This window comes from Leucopleurus acutus, assembly GCF_964270905.1.
Source record: "Leucopleurus acutus genome assembly, chromosome: 13".
In the NCBI taxonomy this organism is placed as follows: domain Eukaryota; kingdom Metazoa; phylum Chordata; class Mammalia; order Artiodactyla; family Delphinidae; genus Leucopleurus; species Leucopleurus acutus.
In genome coordinates, this window is record NC_139155.1 from 42,790,300 (window position 1) to 42,813,999 (window position 23,700).

Genomic DNA, 23,700 nt, shown 5'->3' on the forward strand with positions numbered 1-23,700 from the left:
AATGTAATCGTTCCAGGAAATGATTATGCTTCAGGAATGTAATCATTGGAATGTTTCATTCCAGAAACACTGGGTTAATTGAAGTCGAAGAGATCAAAAACCACTTCAGTTACTTTGGTTCCAACCTAAATTCGGCATCCAGTTGAAGGATTTTTCCACTCATAACTTAACTCTCTAATTTTCCCTTTCTGTATTTTTATGAGTCTTGCATTTACTTGGTTTATTTTTCTCTTCTTCCTTTAATTCGTAAGTTCCTGAACGTCTTATTCACTTATTCACTTTTGACACTAAAATTTTACCAGTTCACTTTATTGAGTTAATATCAATAAGTATTTATTGAGTGATCACTGTCTCCTGACATCTTATAATCGGGCTTTTATCATAACCACTTTCCTAAGAGAGTTGTTTTCATGACCAACTCTTAAATTAACTGTACTCCTGGGTTCTTAAATATTTTCCCATATATATTGTTGATCATCTTATTGTCTTTAATGTGCATCTGTATACGTGTACATGTGACTTTTATTGGATTCTGATTCTTCTCTTTAAGAATGCCTTCAGTTACTCTCTTTCCTGGTTTCTCTTTTTCTAGAGGCTTATTAGCTATAGATTTTTTTAAAGTTTTTTGAGATATTACTCTTTCTTAGTTGACACGTTAGGAACTTTTCTACTTAAGTAGCTTCAGTTAACACTTAAAGATGAACTAAGGCCTTTGTGGCTACCTCAAGCTAGAACACAGAAAAGTGAATAAAATTGACTTACTGTGTACAGCAGTTTCTCCTCATTTAAGATGTGGGTGTGGGAAATATTATCATCCAATTCACTTTGGTTGATGAGCTCCCACCTGTAAAACCTTCCACACATTGAAGAATGTCCACTTGTAAAAAAAATTATCTTCACTTTTAGGAATTCTACTAGAACTCATCTTCCTCTCATTTGCCTTTTGTCATATTTGTGTATATCATAATAAAAATATAATGCTTTGCGTAAAGTGTTCTATTGTCTTAATGAATATGTCAAGATACAGCACACCCTCCCCCCTATTGGCTGTCAGAGCTGGCAGAAAATTTTTTAATATTATATTAAAATTATTAAAATATTTTATTTAAATAAATATTAAAATATTACAGAAAAAAAATATTGACAGATTTTCCTCTTCAAAAAGTGATTTACTGTTTAATTCATTAGCCTAAATTATCGGAAATGCCCATAAACTAATTTCAGGTAATGTATTTCGGCATTTAGTAAGCTGAAATATCTATAGTTTCAAGGTTATTTTTTCATCCTAAGTTAACCAATTAACCAAGAATAGAGGCTTTATTTCTCTGTGTGTTTACATAGATACCTATGTGTTGCTCATTTCAATGCATAATGAAGATAATGATGGTAAACAATTCACATGCAACACCAGGTAGCTATTTTAAAAATGGTTACTTTTAAGTAAACTGTGTATTGAAATATGCATACAGAAGAGTCCACAAGTCACATGTGCACTGTTTGATGAAGTTTTGCAAAGGATCCCTTAAATGTAACCAGTACCCAAAACAATAAGTAGAACATAAAATAGCCTCTCTAATGTGACATGTTTCTATTCTGTTACGAAGAAATATTCGATCTGAAATCTTTTGGTGTTTATCTTTTCATTCTGCAAAATACAGCTAAAAAGAAATCAACATAAACAATTATCCACATTACCAAAAAATAAAAGCGGTTTCAGTTACAGACTATATTATGGGAAAAAGATTTTAATATGTTTTTTTCCGTTAATTTTTATGAAGCTTATTTCTTTGAAAATAACCTAATTATAACAATTCCGTATGGTACAGCTATGCTAACTGTTGAAGTACAAATGTATATTGCCTTGGTAACACTTCTACTGTGTTTTTTGTTTGTTTGGTTGGTTTTAGATTAAAGTTCCAAAAGATAGAGAAATTTCTCACAGGAGAAATCTTTCTTTCTGTGTTTAGATTTCATATTTAAAGTGTCACTTCTAAACGTCGTGTCCACTGTACTTTAGTGCAGTGAGATATTCCTATGTCGCATAGTCAGAGGGAGGTGGATTAATAGGGAGTTCGAGCTGGAAAGTTCTTCCCTGTTATTGTTCTCCTTCAGCAGTTGGTGGCTAAGTTAATTCTCTTTAGTTTTGTCATGCTCTAAAGCACACATTGCCAAACCCTGGTAAGGGTTTATGAGGAAAAAAAGAAGCGATGGTGTCCATCAAAGTCTCAAAGTTGCATTTTTAAACTTTGGCTTGACCTGATGTGCCATTCAAAAAAGCTTCGAAAGATTATTTTTTAAAGAAAGGTTCAATATGTCCCGAGGCTATCGGTTTTGAGTTAAACTGGGTGAAGTAGAAATATTTTACTCATCAGCTTTGCAGTCACAGAGTTTGCCTCAGCTAGAACAAAACTGCTGAGGCATTTAGAGAAAATTAACCCCCCATCCTGGCGGCCAGATGTGACTGGTTTCTGATGAATGCACATGAGTGGGCTGAAAAATCAAGAGACTGTGAAATTCCTGTCAGGCCCGCACAGTGCAGAATGGGCTATTGACTGCTTCCTATATTTCCCTCCATCATTCTTCTTGAACACTGCCATTAATTTCCTCTCCTACTCTGACTTGTGTTTTTCCCCCCTCCCTCTTCCCTTTAGTTCTGTCAGCTGCAAAGAAGGATACACAAGTTGTGGCAGAAGCACTTCGAGCTGGTGGTCCTCTACAGCCGTATGAGGCTGGCCAAGTTCCAGACAGACTCTCAAGAGAGTATTCAAAACATATTAGCTGTGCAGGTAGGTGATTGCAGGGAAGTGGGAAAGATCATTCTGATCTAGATTGAAAAGCAAATGATGGGTAGTGTGATGAAGCATTAAAACCATATCCCATCAGAGTTTTATAAATTTTTAACCTCTTTAATAAACTGGAATTGCATGAAGGATGAATTCAGTAAGTTAGCATATACACCATGCATACATACTTTGGGGGAAAAGGGAGACTGAACTTCTTGCTCACAAACCTCAGAACGGGTTTTTATAAATACATTTGATATAAGTATATATTTTCCAGTCTTCAGGCTTTGTAGATGTCATCCGGCTGTTTAAAAGATACTGTCAGCAGTTGCCTTGTGTTGCTTTTGTGTGAAATCTACTTCAGTGAAAATGACACTGATGTTTACTTTATTTAACTGTTTTCTTTCCCCTTCTGTTTTTGCAAGAGGCTCCTCCTCCCAAGCAGATTTGGAGATGACTTTATTCAAAAAATGAGCAATTAGGGATAAGAATATAACAGTGTTCCAGATGCGTGTGAAATTTTACTATTTGTGTCTGTAAAAACTTTTAATGGATCAGTTGTCCTTATTTTAAGACTCTATTGTAGAAACCCATATTAACTATTTGAACACTATTATTTGAAAACTACTTACATTTTTTAAATGAATATTTTGCTATTTGAAATGTTACATATGTATAAAATATAACCTCCCAAAGGAAAACATCCATCACCTGTTCTATCAAAAAAAAAAAGAACTACCTCTTCTATAAAAAACAAAAATAATATCACCATAAAAAAACATAATTTTTATTAACTCGCGGTATTAGCAATGCATGCTGAAACTAAGCAAACCAAATTCTTTTCTAAATATTTTAATTACATGTGCACGTCATGATGCTTTTACCACAATTAAAAAAAGGATGTTGCAAAGCACTTCCAAAGCTATTTCAAATTTCATTTTTACTTGTGGCTGTTTCTGCTATTTTCTTCTGAGGGTATATATATACAGATATGTAGATATATATCCCATATATAAAGTATATGTGCACTTTAACAAGTATATGTACAAATACTTTATATATATGCTTTATATACATACTTTAATACAGTATATTATATAAAGTATATTTATTTAAGGATTCTGTTGATAATGGATTATAAAAAAAATTTTAATAATAGGAGAACTTTTAAGTTTTGAAAAGGTAGTGCTTAAAATATGTAGGTTTGATAGAAATTCATATGTGAACTTGAGTATAAACTATAACTGCAGTATTTTAGAAGTCAGGAGCATATTTTTTTCCTTAGAAATGTTCGTTAACATTTAGTACATTAAAAATTAGAGTGGCTGTAACCCATGGTTTTCTTTTAAATATTCAAAGGTAAACTTCATGTTCTAATTACTGTCTTGGAAAAATCCTATATTTCTTGCCCAACTGTAAACATTCTTAAAAATCTTTCAAATGATAAATTCTCTTGTGAATTAGGGTATATTTTGAAATACTGAAAACGTCAATAGAAACTATTTGAATATGGGTAAAATGAATTCTCAATCCATAATCTTCAATAGTCCTTATTCTAATTTTTCATTAGAAATTCTTTACCAAACTTGATTTTAAATTACTTATTTTTATGGTTTTCACGTACCAGCTGAAGTGAAAGGATAGAAATGATTGTACAGTATCGAAAATTCAACTCCTCAACACCTAGAGATACAGCAGCAAGGCTGGATCATATTTGGGGAACTTGAGGAACATAACTTAGTGGATTCTTTTCTTATCTACTGGAGAGACCTTCCATTTAGAAGATTTCAATTTTGGCTTTTAATCAAATTTTGAAAATATAATTTTCAGGATCTTGCCATAAAACTATAGAAACATGTGAAATCCTCTGGGTTAAGTCAAGTCCAAACCCCTCAACATGGTACACAATGCCCAACTCCTGCTAACCTTGCCAGCTTCATCCATCTCCACACAAGTTCCTTCAGTCAATTGCAGTCACTCCAAAATTCCTACTAATCATGACACCTTCTATTCATCTCCTTCTTCCACTCCTGTGCTTATATTCTTCCCTCTTTCTGCAATACTATCGCTTACCTTCCTGTTAAAGAACACCTGACTCAAATCAAACATCTCCTCTGCAAAATCCTTCCTGAGTGCTTCACCCACCTTCCTCTACCAGATGAATTAATTTAGATCTTCCTTGACCTCCTACTGTACTCTGTGCATACCACCATACCACAGTGGTATTTTCAGCAGCTAACACTTCCTACTTGTTGGTAAGGTCCCCTTCCTGGAGGATTCTAAACTCCCTTGGGACTTTATACCATCAGTGAAATTAGCTCAATTCTTGTTCTGTTTCTAAGGGTGTATGGTAGCAAGGCCACTAAGGGAATCTCAAAGTATTCCATGCCCGTATTGTTTTCACCTATTATATCCAGTCTTTAAAAAGAAAAACATTGCATTGTAAATCAACTCTACTCAAATAAAAATTAATTAAAAAAGAAAAAAGAAAAGAAAAACATGGTAGAGTGATTTAATATGTTACCAGAGTGAGTCTGCAGGCGTCAATCTCTACAGTTTGACTCAACATGACTAAAAATTGCTTAACAAACCAGATGCCGTTGCTCTCTATGTTTATGATTCAGTAGCATGTCCACTTTGGGCAATCTAATGTTTTATATTTTGAAGGTAGTATTATAATGATGCCATGAGATATTAGTGAACTATTTGATGAGAAAATCATCTGATGAACCTTCTGAAAAATAAATGGTATATAACTGATATTGAGCAAAAAGCAATTCAAAATAAACGTTGAGCAGAAAAAGGAGACTGTATCATCCTTGGGCTTGGAGGAATTCCTTGCCAGACCATCAAAAAGCATAATTGGCAGCTCTGCAGATGGCAGAAAACCAGGTGGGCCAGATAAGCTTTTGAATTACATGATCAAGCAGGAAGCAATAAAATGAACTATATTCTGGAATGAGGAATCAGTATATTTAACTTTGCAGCCATTTATGTCAATATCTGTGTAGGGATTTTAGTTCACAGCAATTTTAATATAAGCCAAAGTGAACTACTACAAACTTAGAACCAATGCCACGTTCCAGCTCTAGCAAGCACATAAGACTTCTTGACTCTGACCATGTACAGTATATTTGACAGTCCTAACCTCACATCTGAGCCCCTATAAAGTAAGTACTGTTATTTCATTTTAACATCATTATTTTTCTCTTTGTATTTTTAATGTATTTAATGCTGTGAGATTTAATACCTCTTTGGCATCTTATTTAGAAAAAAGACTCATTGTTAACTCATCATTTAAGTGAAAAAATGTGATACAGCTACAGCATGTTAATGTGGTCTTATCCTGCATAAGCACAACTGTTTTCTCTGGTTAAAGATGATACTCCCATTGCACTTTTTTCAAAAGTTGAGTACATCTGCAGTATTTTATACAGATTTGGAAAGCATAGTTTAAGGGCCATATTGATTTACTTGAGAGCAGCGATTTAAGAGAGATGAGGAATATATAAAATTTAGAATGCTTAATTATAGAAGGAAAAGACTTTGTCCCAGACATCTAAATGACCACCAAATGAAGGTCAACACATGAATATTTTGATGAGCTCTAGAGGGCAACATCTAGACCAATGATGGAAGAGTTTGGAAGGTGGGTTTGGGCTCAATAGGAATACATTTTCTAACAGGTGATGCCGTCCAGATGTGCACTGCTGATACTCAAGCAGACGTTACTGCAGTGGTTGAGGGAAAGCAAATGGTCTAAGAGTCAGCCAGAGAGCACCTCCTCAGGCAGGGCTCCTCCTGGAATGCTCTCCTGACCTCCTTACACAACATCTATGTGTGTCTGTACCTCTTCACCCACTAGAATGTGAGCCTTCTCAGTTGGAAAACATGTCTTACTTGTTCATCTTTATCTCGCTGGCACCAACTATAGTTCTCAAAACATAATAAGTACTCAAAAATAATTGGTAAGTGAATTGGTTTATTAAGATTGAATGTGATAACCTCAAAGGCTCTGTACAGTTCTTGGTGCCTACAGTTTTGTAGTTAATAAAGAAAAGTAGTTAATAAACAAAAAGCTTTGCCAGGAATTTTGATGGCACAGAGGTAAGGTATTTAATCATTTCTCACACACACACACACACAAACACACACACACACAGTACCTATAGGGGCAGCCCAAATTTCCTATTTCTGGAAGAAAACTGTACAAATGAAAAGAAACCAGAAAAAACACAGGATAAAAATCTAAAATCACTTAATAATGTGATATAAAAGAAAATCACTGAAGCTATGTGATCTCTTTAAAGACAAAAGAGATGATAGAAATTTGGATTTTTAAAATAAATACATTTAGAGATATTATGATTGAGGAATAGCATTACATTGCTAAGCCTTACTGATTAACTCTAGATAGTAGTAGAAAGTATTTAAAAATAGTTGTCAGGGGCTTCCTTGGTGGTGCAGTGGTTGAGAGTCCGCCTGCCGATGCAGGGGACACGGGTTCGTGCCCCGGTCCAGGAAAATCCCACGTGCCGCGGAGCGGCTGGGCCCGTGAGCCATGGCCACTGAGCCTGCGCGTCTGGAGCCTGTGCTCCGCAACGGGAGAGGCCACAACAGTGAGAGGCCCGCGTACCGCAAAAAAAAAAAAAAAAAAAAAAAAAATAGTTGTCAGTAGTAAGAATATCTACTAGAAGTTCTAGAAATAAGATTTGTCACTCCCAAACTACTCGAGAAAAGAAAGTACCATAAAAAGTTGAAAAATTCAAAATGCAGGGAAGAGGACAGAAAGAGTATAAAAATGTACAGAATAAGTCCAAACATATTAGTAATCATAATAACTAAATGGTTTCATTACACAGTTTAAAGTAACAGTTTTACAGATTGGTCTGAAAGCAAAATCTATCTCATTTGGAAGATATGTACTTCAGACAAATAGAAACAGAATGAAGAGCTTAGATAAAAAGAATAAGAAGTTCTAATTCAAAAAGAGAGAGACTTTAAAGCAAAAAGAATTAATACACTCAAATATGGATATTTCACATTGATAAAATACATAACCAATTAAGGCATATCAATCATGAACTTAATGCACATGACAACATAACTTCAGAATATATAAAGTAAGAACTGATTGAAAACCAGAGAAAAATTTTAAAATTTACAATCACAACAGGCAATATTAGCACATCTCCTTGAACTTTTTAAGAATAAAAGAAAATAAAGGGTATCACATAACAAAACCTGGAAGTTTTGATTCAACCACAGAGAAATTCAACTTTAGAAAATATATTAATGTAATTTAATATAATGACAAGTTAAAGGAGAAATATTATATATGATTACTCAATATATGCTGAAAAACATTAGTTATCAAGGTAACATATACTTACTCTAATAAAAGTCACGAAAGAATTTAGAACAAAACTCCCTTGATAAAATGTACTAAGTGATAAATTACTGGAAGCATTTTATTAAAATCAGGACAAAAGTAAGTATTCCTGGCTATAGTCATTATTGTGCATCACTGCTGTGAAGCCTTAGTAGTAAGTCAAGAAAAATAAATAAGAGGTATAGCTACTGTGTGGGAAAAGGGCAAAACTATCATTATGGTCTGATAATATGGTGTTTCTCTTAGAAAATCTAGGAGAATCAACCGGAAAAGCATTACAGTCAAAAAGGCAGTTCTTTTAAATGGCAGCCTGAATTATAGAGTTCCTAAGAATAAACCTAACAAAAAGTTAGCTTAGTCCTTTTGCAGAAAAGCTTCTAAGCAATACTAAAACGATATAAGCAAAGACCTAAATAAAAGTAAATATATATCATTTTCATGGATGAGGAGATTATACACATTGGGAACATGCCAATTTTTTTTAAGTTTCACATTTGAAAAATCCACAAATTCAATACAATCATACTCAAAATCCAGACAAGATTTTTCAATGAAGCTTGAGAAAGTGATTCTAGATGTCTTTGGAAGATAAAAATCCACAGGAATAGCTCTGACATTTTTTAAAAAGAAATATTGGTGCTGGAGTGAGGAATTTATGCCGTTGCAGAGCAAAACACATCAGGAAGCTATATTAATTAAATTAGAACAGCATAACACTGATTCAGGAACAGATCAAAACATCTCTAAAATGCAACAGAGCAGTTGGTAAACTTTTTCTTTAAAGGGTCAAATAGTAAATATTTTAAGCTTTGCGGGACATTCAGTCTCTGTTGCAATTACTCAACTCTGCCTTGTAGTAGGAAAGCAGCCTTAGAGAATAGTATATGAATAGATGGAACTGTGTCCCAGTAAGATTTCATTTACAAAACAGGCAGCAGGCCGGAGGCTATGTCCTGAAATAGAGCATCCAGGAATGCCCCACAATTATTTGGAATTTAGAATACAATGAAAGTAGGATGTCAAATTGTATATCATGAAGGTGGACTATTCACTTCCCAGCTATCTGAGGGATAAAAGTAAATACTCAAGGGATAAAGTAAAATAGATTATTGTATATGTTTATATAAACTGTAGAATAAGCATTAAAAATCTATAATATCTTTTTTTAAAATACAGACTACTGAATAGTATTGAGGTAAGAAAGACCTTCTTAAATGAGGGAATAAAATCATTAAGGAAAATATTGTTAAATTTGACTACCAAAAAATAAAAATATTTTCATGAGAAAAGATACAATAATAACAAAACAGACAAAATTTCTTACCCTCATGAACTTACATTTCAATGGGGAAAACAAGACAGTAAACAAGTTAAAGCTGTAGTGATGCTATGTACTAAGGAGAAAAATAAAATATGGAAGGGGCATATGAAATGACAAGGGAGGTATGAAATGCATTTTAGCAGTGCATTTTTCCTTATTACTTGTGGAAATAAATAGCTCAAAATAGTTTAAAGGGTAAGCATTTTTACTTGTTTAATCTATCTCCTTGTTGAACTGAAAATATCAACTTAATGGCTTGAATACCAGAGTTTGAGTTTTAGGGTGGGTGAGTTGGTGAGTTGTTTGACTGCTTGTTTGGTGGTATCATCTGGGATGTGGAATAGGTATAAACAGCATATACCCAAGGGTCGCTGTGAGAATCGGATGATGATGTATGCAGTATGCTCGGTACACAGTCAACAGTTTACAACATTAACTCACTTTCTTCTTTTTTCTCCCCTTGATACTGTTGTAAGGTGATCCCCAAACGGCAACAACTTCTTGCCAAAATTTGCCTAAATCAATTAATCACAGAAGCATTTATACCTTCTAGTCTTGCCACCTTCAGAACTTGCAACTCCATGTCTGACATCATTTCAAACTCTTGGGAATTTGAGAAACTACATATAGGTACACAACACACCTTGTCATATAATGTAACAAAAAAAAATGCTTGGTTGACTTCAAATCTTTTAATGATTCTTGCCTCAATTATTAAAGTATGCATAAATACATAAAATAAAAAAAAGAATTAAATGTTCTAAGTTAAAACACCCAGATAAATGAGCTACATTTTACCCAGTATCTTCTGTTAAATGTAAAGTCAGCATTCCACCCTCATCCAAGGCTGACTATAGCTAAGAAATAAATGCCTGTTGCCAAGGTCAATTCAGAACCAGAAAATTGTGGGTGAAAGAGAACTTATAAGTTCATTTCTTCTATACTTCTATCTTTGGGATGGATTGTTTCATTGTCTTTCTATGTCGAAAGTATACCATGGTTTTTTGGGGTTTTTTTCAATTTTTATTGAAATATAGTTGATTTACAATGTTGTGTTAGTTTCAGGTATACAGCAAGGTGATTCAGTTATACACACACACACACACACACACACACACACACACACACGCACACACATATATTCTTTTTTAGATTCTTTTCCATTATAGATTATTACAACATATTGAGTATAGTTGCCTGTACTATACATTACGTCCTGTTGGCTATCTAGTTTATATATAGTAGCATGTATATTTTAATCCCAAACTCGTAATTTATCCCACCCTGTCCTCTTTGGTAACCATAATTTCTATGTCTGTGAATCTATTTCTGTTTTGTAAATAAATTCATTTGTGTCATTTTTTTAGATTCCACATATGAGGTGTATCATATGACATTTGTCTTTCGCTGTCTGACTCACTTCACTTAGTATGATAATCTCCAGGTCCATCCATGTTGGTACAAGTGGCATTATTTCATTCTTTTTAATGTCTGAATGATATTCCACATGTATATGTACCACATCTTCTTTATCCATTCATCTGTTGATGGACATTTAGGTTGCTTCCATGTCTTGGCTAATGTGAACAGTGCTGCTATGAACATTGGGGTGCATTATCTTTTTGAATTACAGTTTTCTCTGGATATATGCCCAGAAGTGGGATCACTGGATCATATGGCAACTCTGTTCTTTAGTTTTTTAAGGAACCTCCATACTATTCTCCATAGTGGCTGAACCAATTTACAAGATTTCCTTCCCCTCCACACCCTCTCCAGCATTTATTATTTGTAGACTTTTTGATGATGGCCATTCTGGCCAGTGTAGGTATACCTCATTATAGTTTTGATTTGCATTTCTCTAATAATTAGCAATGTTGAACATCTTTTCATATGCCTGTTGGCCATCTGTGTGTCTTCTTTGGAGAAAAGTCTATTTAAATCTTCTGCCCATTTTTTGATTAGGTTGTCTGTTTTTCTGTTACTGAGTTGTTGTATGAGCTGTTTGTATATTTTGGAAATAAACCCTTGTCGGTCACATCATTTGCAAATATTTTCTCCCATTCCGTAGGTTGTCTTTTTGTTTTGTTTATGGTTTCCTTTGCCATGCAAAAATGTTTAATTAGATTCCATTTGTTTATTTCTGCTTGTTTCCTTTGCTTTCGGAGGCTGATCCAAAAAAAAAATATTGTGATTTATGTCAAAGAGTGTCCTGCCTGTGTTTTCCTCTGAGAGTTTTATAGTATCTGGTCTTACATTTAGGTCTTTAATCCACTTTGAGTTTATTTTTGTATATGGTGTTAGAGAATGTTCTAATTTCATTTTTTACATGTGGCTGTCCAGTTTTCCCAGCATCACTTATTGAAGAAACTTCTCTCCATTGAATATTCTTTTCTTCTTTGTTGTAGATTAATTCACCATAGGTGCATGGGTTTATTTCTGGGCTTTCTAGCTTGCTCCATTGATCTATATGTCTGTTTTTGTGCGAGTACCATACTGTTTTGATTACTGTAGCTTTGTAGTATAGCCTGAAGTCAGGGAGCCTGATTCCTCTAGCTCCATTCTTCTTTCTCAAGTTGCTTTGGCTATTCAGGATCTTTTTGTTTCCATAAAATTAAAAAAAAATTTTTTTCTAGTTCTGTGAAAAATGCCATTGGTAATTTGATAGGGATTGCATTAAATCTATCAGTTGCCTTGGGTTTTATAGTCATTTTAACAATATTGATTCTTCCAGTCCAAGAACATGCTATATCTTTCCAACTGTTTGTGTCATCTTCAATTTCTTTCAACAACATCTTATAGTTTTCAGAGTACAGGTCTTTTGCTTTCTTAGGTAGGTTTATTCTTAGATATTTTATTCTTTTTGATGTGATTGTAAATGGGATTGTTTCCTTAATTTCTCTTTCTGCTATTTCCTTGTTAGTGTATAGACACACAACAGATTTCTGTATATTAATTTTGTATCCTGCAACATTACCAAATTCATTGATAAGATCTAGTAGTTTTCTGGTGGCATCTTTAGGATTTTTTATGTATAATATCGTGTCATCTACAAACAGAGACAATTTTACTTCTTTTCCAATTTGGATTCCTTTTATTTCTTTTTCTTCTGTGATTGCTGTGGCTAGGACTTCCAAAACTATGTTGAATAAAAGTGGTGAGAATGGCCATCATCAAAAAATCTGCAAACAATAAATGCTGGAGAGGGTGTGGAGAAAAGGGAACCCTCTTGCACTGTTGGTGGGAATGTAAATTGATAACTGCCACTATGGAGAACAGTATGGAGGGTCCTTAAAAAACTACAAATAGAACTACCATATGACCCAGCAATCCCACTACTGGGTATATACCCTGAGAAAACCATAATTAAAAAGAGTCATGTACCAAAATGTTCATTGCAGCTCTATTTACAATAGCCAGGACATGGAAGCAACCTAAGTGTCCATCAACAGATGAACAGATAAAGAAGATGTGGCACATATATACAATGGAATATTACTCAGCCATAAAAAGAAATGAAATTGAGTTATTTGTAGTGAGGTGGATGGACCCCCAAAAGATATATGCATAAAAGTCATACCTAAGTACATTGTAGTCAGTGTCTGAAAACTAAAAATAAAATTAATGATAAAGATAAAATCTAAAATCAGCCAAAGAAAAGGAAATAAAAAATTACTTCTAACTTCTTATCAGAAACTATGAAGAACAGAAGACATAGAAGAATATGTTTAAACTGCTGAAAGAAAAAAATGAACCCAGAATTCTCTATCCAGCAAAAATATCAAGTCTATAAACCTAATTCTAACCATATTAAAATTTATATTAAATATAAATGGACTAAAAACCCTAATTAAAAAACAGATATAGTACATTAGATAAAGATACAAGACAAATATAATTGTCTGTAAATAATACAGTTTAAATATGAAGTCACTATAGGTTAAAAGTATAAGGATGGAAAAAGACATGCAATACAACACCAAACATAATACAGTTGGAGAGGCTACATTAATATCAGATAAATTAAACTTCACAATTAGAAAAGTTACCAGGTATCAAGAAGGTCATTTCATTAAGAGAAAGAATCAAGCACATATAACAATCATAAATGTGTATGCATGTAATAAGAAAATTTCAAATACATAAGGCAAATACTTAAAACTTAAAGTAGAAGTAAAAAGATGCCTAATCATAGTTTGTGATTTCAGTGCTCTTCTTTCGGGAATTGATAGAACATACGGACAGAAAATCAGTAAGAATATGGAAGAATTGTACAATGCTATCAACCAACTTGACCTAATTGACATTTAGAGAACATTCCATTCAACAAGAGCTAGAATGTGCATTGTTTTAAAGTGCATAGTAACATTTCCAAATACAGACCATATACTGAGTCATAAAACAAGTCTTAATAAATTTAAAAGGATCAAAATAGTAAAAAGAAAAAGTTGCCTGATCACAATGGAGTTATTAGAAATCAATCATTAAAAGATACTTGAAAAATGCCCCCAATATTTGGAAATTAAGTCACACAGTTTTAATCATGTGGGTCAAAAACTGAATTATAAAAAAAAGTAGAAACTATTTTGAACAGAATAAATTACCCCATGTAGTGGAATTGACAGTTTGAGGGGCATGAAACTGAATAATTCCCTTCAGGTAAAATTAGAGGACCTGTATGGTGGATCATAGGGCTGGGGTAAAGAAGAGTACAAAAAGAGGTCAGAAAAGAATCAGGGCCAGATCTCCAGTGGGCCCAACTTAGGGAATGTCTCTATTGTTTAATTAGCACCTAAACTTAGCCTTTACCATATAGAACCTAGGACAGCACCTGGGGATATCCTAATAAGGATGTGGAATAAATGAATCAAGTTCTTCTTGACCGTTAATGTAACCAAGTCAACATTGTTCTTTCCATGTGTTGACATGGCTGTCAAATGATTGATTTAAGTGTGTCTAAGAGCTCCTTTATTGCCCCTAGAGGCTGTACTCCTGTTTCCCTCAAAATGACTTCCACTTACTCTGTTCATACCTTTTACTCTTTAATTCTTGGTTTTGTTACATATGGTATTGGCCTTCTGACCCTTTTCCCTCTCAAAATATTTGGATGTTGCTCTCTGACATCATCCATTGGTGCCTTTGGGCAACAATGGTAATTGCATTACCTATCTTCCTTCCATTTGAAGATAAACAAAGGAGAACCTCAATTTAAATATTGATATCAAAATGGAAATACATTCGTTTCACACATACATCAATGTGATGTAGATTCAGGAGGTTAATAAAGTATTTGCCAATGTTAAATTCCATGAAATTGGGCTTCCCTGGTGGCGCAGTGGTTGAGAGTCCGCCTGCCAATGCAGGGGACACGAGTTCGTGCCCTGGTCTGGGAAGATCCCACATGCCATGGAGCGGCTAGGCCCGTGAGCCATGGCCACTGAGCCTGCGCGTCCGGAGCCTGTGCTCTGCAACGGGAGAGGCCACAACAGTGAGAGGTCCACGTACCCCCCCCAAAAAAAAAAGATTCCATGAAATTAAATTATCTACTCCCTTTATTATATTAAATAACATGCTAAAACAAAAATGGATTCCTTTTTTAAAATAAAATAAGCCTATTCAGGATTGTTTATATAAAGATATACATTTTTATGTGTTCTGACTTTTTTCTTGGACTTAAGCAAAATAATACTCACGTTTTTACTTTTTTTTAATTCACCTTATACAGGCAGTACATTTTTCAAGTGGAGGAGCCATGTCAGTAATGTGGAGGAGAGGAGTTTTTCAAAGACAGAACTTTAAGTTTGAAAATCAGTGACTAATGGAGCATATCCAGTAGTTATTTTTCATACAACTTAGCATCATCATTATATAATGATGCTGCTTAGATGTGAGATTAACTCGGACACATAATTTTTTATCCAAAAGTATCAGGATTATAGAACAATGAACAGAGCAGTTATAACAAGAGGAAAATATTAAGATAAAAAAATTTTAATACAAAAAAGATAAAATTTGAAGTAGACTTGTTATTCACAAATGGTGCCAAATCTATCATTGATAAAGAGGAAAATTATGAAGATGGAGAAAAATGACTCAGAAAACTATCATGTGGGAATGAGATGTGATAGAGTTATGGTAAACAAGCCTCACTTTTTAAAATTTAATATAAAGCTTACACCAAGTGGGAACTAAAGTACACTGCAATGCATCGCTTACCTCAGTCCAACATGATGAGAGAAGTTTTACCTTTGGATTTTCATTTTTGAAAGGATCTGCACATATTATCATAACGGGGAAATAATCCAGATGTTGACCAAACCTTGACTTGAAAACTCTCCTCATTCCTTCCCCTACATCATATCCCTCAGTTGGTAAAGGAAATATTCTCCAAACTAGTTCTGACGACCTCTCTGTAAAGAACTATAATCCAGGCAAATATAAGAAGTAAACTTACCTCATATTTACAAAGCAGGTTTCGGTTTCACGCATACCTGATTTGGGAACTATCACAGCGTTCACTGATTGGAGAGGAAGACCTGTTGCCCTATTTAGGGGTTTGGTAACTGAGATGGAGAAAAGCTGAGGGATTTGTCCACAGATTCATGGCCAGCAAGTGATGAATCTTTTAACACCTCGTCAACTATGATTTCTACCTCTCATCTCTCTTCATTAAAAACCAGTCTAAAATCTCTTCAAATTGAGCCTTTGTTGGAGTCACTTCACTAGAAAGAAGGAAGGTCACAGACCCACACAGTTAAATCTGGAAAGTTAAGTCATGAGGAAATATTAAAGGACACTGTCATTACCTTATGGAATGTATAGACCTCTGTGTTTCTTAAGCGAATATGAGCCTGCTTCAGTTATTACCACCAGGCCCTGACTTTGTCAAACATCTGTCATTTTATAGGTACACACTTCATTCTGTATCACACATTTGAAGATAACTTCTTTACTAAAACAAAGCTGCTTCATGGAAGTCCCTGCGTATTTGTCATTACCTGAAATAATTATGGTATTTCAACACAGCTCCAGTAAATGTGCTGATAGACATATCATAGATTATAAACGCATCTATTGAAATGCTAACCATGGCTGCAAAGCAGATTATCTTATTTAAAAACACCGGTTTTAAAATTTAGACATTTAATTTAATTATCTTTTCCCAGAAGTATATAAGGAAATCAGAAACCTAGTGTGAATAACATTATCTTCACAGAAATGAAAACTTGCAAGAGCATTTTTTTGCCACAAACTCAATAATTTTAGTATAATCACTAACTATGTTTTTGTTTTACAGAACCAGTATGATTTGAAAAAAGAATAAAATTGCTTTTAAAGTACAAAAATAATTATGAACCACTTGAAACGTAATGTCTGTGTTTTATTTCTCATCAGAATTCATTAGTGTGTAACATCAATAATTTAGCCCATCATTTGCCAACACTGACTTGGCTCAGTAGTTCAATCATGTAACCCTGTAAACTCACTTTCCATTAAAATGAATGTTGCTGACAAAGGATAACTAAAGAGATACTTCATTTATTAACTAAAGAGGTACTTCATTTATCAACATTTTTAAATTAGGAGTTTGGGGCCACAGAAGCTTAGCTGGATGATTTATTTGAAGGATCTTTATATTAGACCTAAAGACTTTTTCCAAATCGTACGATGCTACCCACAACGATAATCGCATTTCATTTGTGTAACATGTGACTCAGGGATCTCTCTTTAGAGGCAGGCATAGCCACCTGCAGAGAATCAAATGACCTACCAGAATGAAAACTTGGCTGCTTAGTATAAAATTATGAAATGTGCAGCATTCTCCTGTATCTCGATTTACTCCATTGGGCATATTTCTTACAAAACCTGTAGTATGGCATCTAATATTCTAATATCTTAATGTTGTTAAAATTGATTTGAGAATTAAGTAAATAGGCTAAAATTAGTTAATGATGAGTGTAAGGCTCCCCAGTATCTACAAATTGTACTTAAGTACATTGAAGTTGTTCACTGCTTGCCCCTGATGTACACCTCCCCGGATACAAATGCCTATAGATGTTGCCGACACTATTTTGAACAAGAGAGTTTCATTTTCCAGAGTTGATCCCACATCTTGCTGCTAGGTTAACATCACACCATTTTAGATGCAAAAAGCAAACAAACAGACAAACAAACAAAAACATCTGCAGTGCAGTGAGCAAAGCATGAAGTCAAAATTCCTTACATATGTCAAAATTTTCATCTCATAGGCCTTTAAACATATAATTTCTAGCAAATGCTGTAAGACTGCATGATCAGATCTTTCCTTGCTTGTTCTGTAATAAATTAAATTCATGTTTCTTATTGAAACCTTTTTATAGAACTAGGAGGATCTCTGCATTTAGCCTCTAGAGTTGCCAGCTGGCATCTTTCTCTGTTTTGGATCAGAAAGTTCTCAGCCAGCTGATTCATTCAAAAGTCAAAACCAGGGGTGATGTTGGATTATAAAATGTTATGTTACTGTATCAAACTGCTTTTTCTTATCTCATCTCTTCCCTTCCCTCTTAGCTTTCCTTTCTTCATTAGAAACATTTATCCTGCCAGATTCTAAGTAACAATGATCCTACGGAAAATCTTTCTCATGCCCTTTGTAAACTTCTCTTTATTTTATAAATTTAACATAGGAGAAAATAACTCTTTCAAACATTATGAATAAGGAGTTATTTTGTCTTACAGTGTTGTGTTAGTAGTTATTATTCTACAGTCTTTTTGTGAAGAAACAGAGGAAGCTGCACTGTATCAATGCAGACAGCATCTGTGGGTAGATAGTGAGTCCAACATCATTATATTAGCTCATGTTTCTATAGCACTTTTATGTTTTAAATTTGTGTTTATTTTCATATCACAAATAACCCTGGAAAGGAGGATTTCATTATGCCCATTTTACAGATAAATTAACTCAAAGAGCCTAAATGAACCATCTCTGGGACACAGCGTGTACGTGGTGGAGCCAGGTTTAGACCCCATGTTTTCTGATTCCCAGTCCATACTGTGGAAGGTGAAACATGCAGGAGAGAGAGAGACAGAGACAGAGAAGGAGAGCGGTGCATTCATAATGTGGATCTGTTGTGGAAGACAATGAAAGTTAGGCAAAGGAGCAAATTGGATGCAGCTAACGCTGAATAGTCATTTTAAGAGACAGTACACAAGTGACATCTTAGAAAGCTAACTCATCTAGATTTGTCAGTGAAAAAATTGGGGGAAATGGAGCCAAGAAGCTACTATAAAAATGTAGGTCAACTATTGTGAGATCCTGTACTACGGTAGCAGCAAAGGAAATAGAAGAAGAAGGTAAATGGTGGACATTTCAGGGGCATGATTTCACTGACCTACTAAAGCAACAAAAACAAAATGATTCTAAGCCCTGGAGCTAAGGATAAACAAAATAACAAGAAAGGAGAATTTTAGGGCCCTTACTTCAAAGGAAATGAAGAACCCCGTTTAGATTATGCATAGCTTAATAAGAGAGAGGGACCCATATGGAGATGTCCTCTGAGCAACTGAAATACTGATCAGGAGATAATTGCCTAAGAAGGGCTATAACAACAAGTTTCGTGGTCAGATTGTGAAGCTATAAAAGTGGATGAACTTTGAGGAAGTTAACAAAGAGAAAATGAGAGGAACAAAGGTAAGTATGTTAGCAAATGCCTGGGTTCGCCTGGAGTGGAGCATGCCATCCATCCAAGGAGAAGGAGGAGGAGAATACGGGTTAGGAGAAAAAAATAAGAAAGTACCAATTAACGAAAACGCTAAGATTATGTATTTGAAAATTTAGCTTGGAATTTTAATATGCAAATTTAACCTGGAACGTTAGCATCTTACTATACACAATGTGTGGTTATTTTTCTTTAAGATTTCCCAAGGCCACTAATTTAGAGCAGTAATTTTAGTTGTTTTATTATTAGAGGGAAGAAGAAGCAAATGATTTTTCTGTGATAAACCTGAAGTTTATGCATTTGATCTTATATCTTATTGACTTATTATGGAAAACATGCCGCAGTCATGGCATCTGTTAAGCTAAGTGGTTGTTCAACTGTATTATTCAATGCGACATATTATCCAGACTTAAATCATTACTACATAAAACATTTTATGCTGTATTTCTGAGTTTTGAATAAAATGTGTATACTAGTTTAAAATTTGCCAAAAAAAAACCCCACCAAAATGTGTTTAAACTTACCATGCATACGTATAAATATTATTCATGAAAAGAAATATATGGATGGCCAACATCTGAGCCTTTAAAGTCCTCTCCCTCAAATCTGGCTTTATTAAACAGAAATATTCATGATCATTGATCTTTCTTATTTAAAAAATGTTTGTAGAAATTAAAAACAAAAGCACAAGGATAAATCTCAGCCACTTTTCAGGCAAAACAAAAGGGAAAATATGTGTAAATTACTACTAGATATAGGCAAATAAATAAAAAGACCTTTTAAACATACATCAGGAGAGAAACTAGACCAGCTAATAAATGAAGAAAGAATGGACTCTGATAGCTAGGAAATGGAGCAGAAAAGATACTCAGGGAAAAAATGGTAATATAAGCCTTTTATTAGAAAAGAGAATACTTTATTTGTAGTTAAATAGCACCTATTACTGAATACCTTGAGATAATGAAAACTTATACAACTTCTTGTTGACCAAAAGGCATTATGGAACACTAAGAAAATGAGGAGAAAGCAATCAGCAAATTCAAATGACACAAATTGTAAGGGCTAAGTGAAATTAGATAATCAGTTTACCAAGTTCCAGAAAGAAAAGTTGTTTCTAAAAATCCTGAAAATTATGAGACCTGCAAAGATCTGGGAGAATCTATTATATACATTTATCTGTGTGTATATGAAAGATAGTGTAGCCATTGTAGATATAAAGGTGAACCAGATTCAGTTCCTGATCTTAAGAGAAATCCAGCCCATAGTAGAAAAGACAAGTTAAGAAGCAATGTCGATATAGTGCGATAAATGCAATGGCAGGGTGAAAGACAGAGGTGGGAAGGCTTTCCAGACAAAAGCCAAAGTACTAAGACTAGATATGAAGGAAGCTTGCACATTACTGAAATTAAATATTTCCATATGACTTGCATAGAATGCAACTGGGCTATAGCTACAGAGGGGTATAGAGAGGGAGGCAGAAGCTAGATCTTGCAGGTAGTTGTGTGCCATGAAAAGAAGCTTAGACTTTATCCTGAAGCTATTGGGTGGAAGGAGGGGAGTGGGGATTGATATGTATAAAGAGAGGGAGATGTAAAGCATCTGAGTTTTGGAAAGATTTCTTAGGCTGATATATGGAAAGTAGAAGGTAAGTGGGTAGTGAAGGGGGCAATAGAATAGAGGTTTCCTGACTAGAGGTAAGGAGACTGACTGGGACACTCTTGCAGGGGTTCTGTTTGGACAGCTAGTGGCCTAAGTAATGTGATGTCATTGGAGATACAAGGTATTTAAGAGATAAGAAAGCAACCTAAATGTCCATCAACAGAGGAATGGATAAAGAAGATGTGGTATATATACACAATGGAATGTTACTCAGCCATAAAAAAGAATGAAATAATGCCATTTGCAACAACATGGATGGACCTAGAGATTACCATACTAAGTGAAGCAAGTCAGACAGAGAAAGACAAATATCATATGATATCACTTATATGTGGAATCTAAAAAAAAATGATATGAATGAATTTATTTACAAAACAGTAACAAACTCGCAAACTTATGGTTACCAAAGGGGAAAGGTGGGGGGGAAGAATAAATAAGGAGTTTGGGGTTAACATGTACACACTACTGTAAATGTAAATATAAATATATACAAAATAATCAACAATGACCTACTGTATAGCATAGGGAACTCTATTCAATATTCTGTAATAACCTATATGGGAAAAGAATCTGAAAAAGAATGGATATATGTATAACTGAATCATTTTGCTGTACACCTGAAATTAACACAACATTGTAAATCAACTATATTCTAATATAAAATAAAAATTAAGTTAAAAAATTAAATCTTTAACTAGATGTGACACTTGATTTGCAACATACATATCTCTCTTACCTCTCCATGAATTCTGGTTTCTCCATCCGCCACCATTCCTTCTTTTCTTCTTTCTTTTTTTTTAACATCTTTATTGGAGTATAATGCTTTAAAACTGTGCGTTAGTTTCTGCTTTGTAACAAAGTGAATCAGTTATACATATACATATATCCCCATGTCTCTTCCCTCTTGCATCTCCCTCCCTCCCACCCTCCCTATCCCACCCTTCTAGGTGGTCACAAAGCACTGAGCTGATCTCCCTGTGCTATACAGCTGCTTCCCACTAGCTATTTTACATTTGGTAGTGTATATATGTCCATGCCACTCCCTCACTTTATCCCAGCTTACACTTCCCCCTCCCTATATCCTCAAGTCCATTCTTTAGTAGGTCTGTGTCTTTATTCCTGTCTTGCCCTAGGTCCTTCATGACCTTTTCTTTTTCTTAGATACCACATGTATGTGTTAGCATATGTTATTTGTTTTTCTCTTTCTGACATACTTCACTCTGTATGACAGACTCTAGGTCCATCCACCTCACTACAAATAACTCAATTTCGTTTCTTTATGTGGCTGAGTAATATTCCATTGTATATATGTACCACATCTTCTTTATCCATTCATCTGTTGATGGACACTTAGGTTGCTTCCATGTCCTGGCTATTGTAAATAGAGCTGCAATGAACATTGTGGTACATGTCTCTTTTTGAATTATGGTTTTCTTAGGGTATATGCCCAGTAGTGGGATTGCTGGGTCCTACGGTAGTTCTATTTCTAGTTTTTTAAGGAACCTCCATACTGTTCTCCATAGTGGCTTTATCAATTTACATTCCCACCAACAGTGCAAGAGGGTTCCCTTTTCTCCACACCCTCTCCAGCATTTATTGTTTGTAGATATTTTGATGATGGCCATTCTGACTGGTGTGAGATGATATCTCATTGTAGTTTTGATTTGCATTTCTCTAGTGATTAGTGATGTTGAGCATTCTTTCATGTGTTTGTTGGCAATCTGTAGATCTTCTTTGGAGAAACGTCTATTTAGGTCTTCTGCCCATTTGTGGATTGGGTTGTTTGTTTTTTTGATATTGAGCTGCATGAGTTACTTGTAAATTTTGGAGATTAATTCTTTGTCAGTTGCTTCACTTGCAAATATTTTCTCCCATTCTGAGGGTTGTCTTTTCGTCTTCTTTATGTTTTCCTTTGCTGTGGAAAAGCTTTTAAGTTTCATTAGGTCCCATTTGTTTATTTTTGTTTTTATTTCCATTTCTCTAGGAGGTGGGTCAAAAAGGATCTTGCTGTTATTTATGTCATGGAGTGTTCTACCTATGTTTTCCTCTAAGAGTTTAATAGTATCTGGCTTTACATTTAGGTCTTTAATCCTTTCTGAGTTTATTTTTGTGTATGGTGTTAGGGAGTGTTCTAATTTCTTTCTTTAGTATTCTTTGAACAGCTACAGAGTTGGATGGAAGGGATAGAGTGGGACACAAGATAGATATGTCTCTTTCCCTCCTGGGTGTTGTCTGATATTGCTTCCCATTCCTTTACAGTCTTTTGGCTCCCAGTTTTCTCTGGTACCCTCAACTCTCTTATTTCATAGAATGTGAATATCTTTCCTGCCTCTGTGGGTCTAAAGATAGTGTTTTTCATACCTTATCATAGACATTGTTTACCAAAGCCTAACAGCTTGAATTTCTTTCACCAGATAGATTCAGACTCAGAAAATAATGTCATATTCAGCTTTATGTTCCCATAGTGCCAAACACAATGTGGAATGCATGTTGCTTGACATACATGTCAAATATGTACCTACAGCATTTATGTGATATATGCCTACAACATGTTTATATGATATACACATATTTCCTTAAGAAGTCCCTAAAATTCTTGTGTGCAACATCATGGTTTATTTAGCATTATACCTTGTAGAGCACTTAGAGGGCATCATTTTAATAGGCTCTCTGTAAATATTTGGTGAATAAAAGGGGCAGCTTTATCAAAGGATTATCTGAGATAATGTCCAGGATATAATCTGATACTGAACTAATTATAGACAAATAGATCAGGGCAATGTTAAGAACAATATCAGATTCAATTTTTCCATACTTGAAGAAATCTTTTTCTTTTTATTTTTTTTACAAGAT

General features: G+C 34.4%; 1 protein-coding gene across 1 annotated transcript in view; it reads left to right on the forward strand.

Moving 5' to 3' along the window:
* Positions 1-3,135, forward strand: part of CCDC178 (coiled-coil domain containing 178) — a gene marked incomplete at both ends in the record, with an annotated part of 351,176 nt that extends 348,041 nt beyond the window's left edge. Inside the window, 2 exon segments of the mRNA XM_082853050.1 lie at positions 2,652-2,786; positions 3,068-3,135. Of these exon segments, the coding sequence (XP_082709176.1) occupies positions 2,652-2,786; positions 3,068-3,135 (203 nt within the window).
* Positions 3,136-23,700: the final 20,565 nt, after the last annotated feature.